General features: G+C 35.8%; 1 protein-coding gene across 1 annotated transcript; it reads right to left on the bottom strand.

Moving 5' to 3' along the window:
• Nucleotides 1–221: 221 nt before the first annotated feature.
• On the bottom strand, nucleotides 222–5,780 carry LOC121511286 (CMRF35-like molecule 1). Its single transcript, XM_041789894.1, has 8 exons — nucleotides 5,708–5,780; nucleotides 5,174–5,488; nucleotides 4,448–4,466; nucleotides 4,254–4,345; nucleotides 4,114–4,145; nucleotides 3,774–3,830; nucleotides 2,134–2,197; nucleotides 222–1,784 (listed from the first exon to the last, which is right to left on the bottom strand). Exons 1-8 carry the CDS (start codon nucleotides 5,751–5,753, stop codon nucleotides 1,780–1,782), a joined length of 630 nt encoding a protein of 209 aa, XP_041645828.1. The 5' UTR covers nucleotides 5,754–5,780; the 3' UTR covers nucleotides 222–1,779.
• Between the last annotated feature and the right edge of the window lie 220 nt (nucleotides 5,781–6,000).

Genomic DNA, 6,000 nt, shown 5'->3' with positions numbered 1-6,000 from the left:
GCTCAGAGAGATACAGACAGAATATAAAATGTAGCATACATTTATTTAATAAAACTCATCCTTGATGAAAATATTCCTCAGGGCATCAATCATAGAATTGTAGATATATGATAAAAAGAAATTAATTAGTCACAAATATTCAATCTCTATGTGAAGTTGTAAATTTCACTCAAAAAGGCACAAAGACAGCAACAAAATCTATATGGGAATATTTATTGAGAAATAGGATTAACATTTAAATGTAAACAAAGAAATATAAAAACAGAATATAACAATAAAGTCCATGATGTAAAGAATAAATGGGTCTGTTAATGATAGATGTAATGCCTGGCTAATCTAATGGATAAATAGTTATAAAAAGGGAAAAGTGAGATCATATGAGGCAGATGACTTGCAAAGAAAATAAAAGTCTGAACTTTGAGGCTTTACTGTATAAAAATCCATCTTGATAAAATGTCAAAGGGAATTGTCTCAAATTGTTGATTGTTGATTGTTCTGAAATCAGCTGACAATAAATCCATTTAATGGGTAAATTACACATTCAGATGCAGAGAACCACTTAAATGAAAAAATATATTCTTACTAAATCAAATGCATCAAAACAGAGTAAAAAATGGAATATAATCATGCATAACTTTTGATTAACTGAATAACATTTCTAACAACTCTAAGTGTTTATAACGTGCTCATACTAGTTCATAATTGAACCAAACAAGCCTTTTTGGAACTATTATTCCCAAGTCCACAAGATGACACTGTTGCTCCATGGCAGACAGGGTTTCCCCTGACTGGCCTTGTCTCTATTGTAGTGTGATCTCTCGCTTCTCCTTGATTCATGCAACAGACTGTCCAAGTTCATTAGTTCAACAAAGCAAACACTGTCTTCAGGAGTCTCTTAATTGCACTTCGACCGATCAGGCTGTAATGGCAAATCATGACCATTTGAATGCTGCAGCATAAAAACAAGACTCATCAGAGCAGGCATGGCTCTTACAAACTTCAGTTGTACATTTTAATAAGTCTGTGTGGTATTAGCCTTGGTGTCTGTTCTTAGCTGACAGGAATGGCGCCTGTGTGGTCTTCTGCTGCTGTAGCCCATCTGCTTCCTGCTTTGATTTGTTGTCTGTTCTGAGACACTAGCAAGTTGTTATATATTTGATTAGTTGTTCCCTTTCTATCAGTTTGATCCCATCAGGCCATTCTTCTACATCAGTATTATTAGTAATTCTAGTGAGTGGGCGTGGCTTCGACCATTCAACTGACACGCCCACACCATTTGAGAGCAGATTTTCCTGCCTCATTTTTCATGATTTTAAAGCTTAATATTAATAACTTTGAGATATTTTGCATGACTGATATTTGGCCTTGTGGTTCAAAATACAGTGGCTGGTTGTACAACAAACCTAAAATACAGATTTATTAACACTTTACAGCAACTTTGTAATACCATTTAAACATTTCTCATGCAGACAGAAGTCAGTTATATTTTCAGCAACAGCTGAAGCTGATTGTTCAGGTGTTTGGCTGAGATACTTAAGGTCTGGAAATACTTGGCTAGTCGCATGTTTTCTATTGTTTTTGTTCCATACTCATGCCCTGTGGATCTTGTATTATACTGAGCAGTGACTCTGGAGGAAATGTGTTAGCTCTAAACCTCAAGTAGATATTTTGTATGCTATTTGCAAAACACAATTTTAGTGAGTCCATTACAATAAAACCCTTACAAGGGCATCCAGCATCTTTCCCTGACTCTTTGTGGTACATCATGATGTTTTCATTTCAACCTGTTGAGGAAAAAAAAAAAGAAAAATGAGACTTCAGTAGAGAAAATAAAAGGATTTTAAAAGACTTCCGCTTTGTGAGAGTGCTGCTAACCTACAGTGCCATGAAAAAGTATTTAGGTTTGGGTTTTTCCCCCTTAATAAATAAAACCATCATTTAGAAAATGCATTTTGTATTTACTTTGGTTGTCTTTGTGAGATATTAAAATTGGTTCGATGATCTGAAACATTTAAGTGTGATAAATATGCAAAAAAAAAAGAAAAAAATCAGGAATCGGAAAGGGGGCAAATACTTTTTCACAGTACTGTAGCTGAAACGTGTAAGCCTGAATCTGAATGACTTTAAATGTACCGTTGGTTTTGCTTGGTATAACCACAGAGCTGTACGTCACAGCACTGTCAGCATCTGACTGGATCTGGGTAAAAATAAAGAGACGGAAGAGACAGGCTTTAAAGGGACCAGTGAAACCTGCTCTGGTCATGATGGCTTCTCTCTTTCACGCTAAACAAAACTGAAAACTATTCAGCCTGAATGAACAAGCAGAACAAAGTTGAAGGAAGGCTATTTTGAGGGAAACACATAAAGAAAGGAGAAGCATTCATAGGAAACCCTTGTTTTTTAAAAATGTATGGAATAAATAGGGTGACATCAGGTAAATTGGGCCACTTTTTTGGTTAATTGCTTAGGAAACTAAGAAAAAGCAATGTATGACACTGGATTTTGTTTTTATAACTAAAAGGGACTGTTTTTAATACTTTTACATCAGCTTTCCCACATTTTTGAGATGATCAGTGTTCAGGTAAAATGGGCCACCTGATCAGCTAAAATGAGCCGCTTAAAATGCAGAGCAAAACAGAGTCATTTCTGATAAAACAATCAGATTAACTTTAATTTTAACACACATATAACACAATATAACATTCCTTTTTTCTCCCTCTCTCTTCTTTTCTCCCCCTCTCCTCTCTGTTCCTTTCTCCTCCTCTCCTCAACTCTCACTGGTTTTCTAGTGCTCTTGTCTCCTCTCTGTTCCTTTCTCTTCCTCTCCTTTTGTCTCTCTTCCTGCCTCCTCCTCTCCTCTCTTCGCTGTTCTTTCTTGTTTGCCATAATCTGGGAATATCATACTTTTATGTTACTTACATACACATGTTACATACATATAGGCTACCAGTAGCACTTCTAGGATAGGCTAATATCATGCTTCTTTCACCTTTTCCTGTCAAGTGTGTGTGTGTTTATATGTGTGTGCATAGCTCACAATGCACCCTACACCAAAGCTGAAACACACACACACATTGGACCTACATAGAATAGAATGGAATTGACTGTACTTTATTAATCCTGATGGCAATTCAGGAGGGATAACATAGACGGGAAATGTGAAGAGGTGTGCAATATATGCTGTAACATATTTGTATATTCATATATTAATGCTCTTTAATAAGAGGAACCATCAAAATATTTGCTAAAACTCAACTCTGAAGGTGGCCCATTTTAGCTTAAACGCATGGCCCAGTTTACCTCAGTACATTCAGGTAAATTGGGCCACCAACAAAAAATGCTTTTTCATAAAAAATAAGTTAGCTAAGCAAAAATTTGGCATTATATCTGATGAAGGCTATCACAACATGCATTATACACACTTTTTTGTATATGTAAATCTGTTTTTTAGAGATTTATCAACCTTATAATTTTTAAGTAAGATTGGTCTGCCAGGCCACACATCTCACAGTTCTCCTCAGCAGTCTGGAACATAGCAACCACAGACCAATCAAATCAATTGTTTTGTATCAAGTTCAAATGTGGCAACATTTGAAATTATTTGCAGCCATTGGCTGTTAAAATTTAAAGAGCTAGGAGGCTCAAACCTTAAATGGCCCATTTTACCTGATGGCCCAATTTAGCTGATGTCACCCTACTTGAGAAAAATCAATCATCTTTAAAGGAACTGTTTTTTAATATGTGATAAAAATGAAACAGAAGGTTTGCCTTACTTGTCTTGTGGTATTGGTTGTTACTGTCACAGTACTGTATGTTATTTCCTCTTCATTCTGTCAGACACAGAGAGAGGCAGAGGGTGAAAGAGTGAATTTAGAAACAGGAAATGTGGACCAATAACCAAATAGGTTCTTTATGTCTGTGACATGTCTCAGTAAAGTTTCTATCTTTGAGTGTTTTACCGCCATTTCCTAATAAAAACAGCCAAGACAAAACTAGTCATAAGACTGCAGAGGGGTTTTCCTTCAGCAGTACTTGTTTGAAAGCAAATGACATCAGTGACCCATCAAGTCTCTGTCAAATATTTTGACGTGAACAAGAATCACTATGCCTTACTGTTGCTGCCACTGATTCTGCTTTGGCTTGCTCTGAAGATGAAACATTAAAAACTGGTGTAAGTATTCAGTGACAACACCACACAGTAATAATTTCAAGTGAGAATGTTGTGAAAAATAAACAGTTAAGAAAATACTTACTTAGTCTTTTTAAGAGGAACCAGGTGACCAAAGTCACGATCAAGATAAAGATGAGCAAGCTCAGAGGAATAAGGAACTTCTCCAGAGCAGGACTGAAGCATAAACACATTTAGAGCAAATTCATTCAAATCCATTTAGATAGTCCAGACTATAAACAGTTAAAACATGCAGTTGCAGATGAAGAGACTACTAACCTGTGTTTTTCATTTGAAGCTGTAGATAGTGGGTCAGGAAAAGCAGAAGAGAAAGTGACACACTTTGAATAATTATTGCAAACAAGACATAGACTGTGAAGTTAACAAAACAGAGACTTATATTCTGTTCTGTAGACAGTCAGACACTTTATTAATCCTGAGATGTTCAGGTTAATTTACCACAGATGGACTCCAAACAAGCTGTAGAAATATCTCAGCAAAAATTAAGAGAAATGTGAGGAACCTGTGAAGAGTCTCAATAATTATGAATGTGATTTTTCAGTTTTTTTTATTTTCTATAGGTTAGGAAAAAAAATCTAAAATTCTGTTGTCAGTCATGATGGTGTGTGATGAGTGAACATTAATGAAATTAAATTTTTTTTAACTTTTTTTTTTAACTTTTATGTAGCATCAGGCTGCAACATAAAATAAGGGGTCTAAAGTCTGTCTGAAAGCACTGTAACTGGAGGGCAAACAATGAATATTTTTAATTTCAAGTGTCAGAATTTCTTTAATCAATTGTGATTAGCCTGAAATTCACTATTTTGCATTTAAATGTGATTTTGTTTCATTTAGGATTTTTGTGCTTTTAAAAAAAATAGGGGTAATCAACTTCATGTTTAAGGCAAAGAGTAAAACCTTGTCAAGTGTCTTTATGGCCAGCTAATAGCCTGACTTCTCACACAGGATTTGAAATTTGCATATGTATAGTATAAGGGCTCTTACCAGTGACAGACAGCTGAAAACGTACTCCATCATCTGCCCCATTATTTATCTCCACATTACACCAGTAATAATCAGCGTCTGTAGGGGTCAGATCTTTGATCGTCACAGTGAAGACTTTTTGCTCTTTGTCATCAGAGATTGAAAACTTTGGTGAATTTTGATTTGATTTAAATGAGTATGAACAGCTATTCCAGTAATATCCTCTACACAAGTATTTGACATGGTTTTTGTATTTGTCCACATAAGAACATGGAACAGAGACTGGGCCTCCAACCATCCCTGTGACTTTGCTGTTTGTTGTTATGCTGTGACCTCCTGCAAGAAAACATAATGTTTTAATACATATGTTTGCTGGATTAACCTTACAGTATTTTGTACACCATCATAGATGTTTGTATTAGCTGCGGTTTCACAATGATACAGTAACATATATAGATAATATTACTCTGACATCTACCATGGTTGCTATCATCTACCAGTGCTATAGGACGCTAATCCAAACAGGTGATTTTACAGGTGATTTCTGAGACTTACCTGCGAGTCCAGTGAGGATGAGAAGACAGCCGATTTGTGAAGCCATGTCTCTGAGGGAGAAGCAGGAACAGAATGAGGCAGTGCACAGTTAGACTGAGGGTTTACTTCCTAGTTCTCTTCATTATACAATGCAGTGGTCACATTTGTCCTCCCTCTGCTGTAGGGAAGTGATCTTACATTGACTGGAAGATGTGTAAATATAAATGTGAAATCATCTATATTTGATATTTTCCGTGGTCTGCTGTAAACTGGATGTAAATCATGTGAATACAAAAGCTGAAAAGATAAAAAAA

The sequence above is a fragment of the Cheilinus undulatus genome, linkage group 6 (assembly GCF_018320785.1).
Source record: "Cheilinus undulatus linkage group 6, ASM1832078v1, whole genome shotgun sequence".
In the NCBI taxonomy this organism is placed as follows: Eukaryota; Metazoa; Chordata; class Actinopteri; order Labriformes; family Labridae; genus Cheilinus; species Cheilinus undulatus.
Note: the sequence above shows the minus strand (reverse complement) of the source record. Positions and strands in the feature narration are given on the sequence as shown.

What these genes read in the sequence shown, in the direction of transcription:
- LOC121511286 (XM_041789894.1), bottom strand. Translation starts at nt 5,753, where the DNA reads ATGGCTTCACAAATCGGCTGTCTTCTCATCCTCACTGGACTCGCAG. An exon ending in CATCCTCACTGGACTCGCAG is followed by an intron (nt 5,489 to 5,707) that starts GTAAGTCTCAGA and finishes GTTTTCTTGCAG; the next exon opens with GAGGTCACAGCATAACAACA. An exon ending in GTTCCTCTTAAAAAGACTAA is followed by an intron (nt 4,146 to 4,253) that starts GTAAGTATTTTC and finishes TTTCATCTTCAG; the next exon opens with AGCAAGCCAAAGCAGAATCA.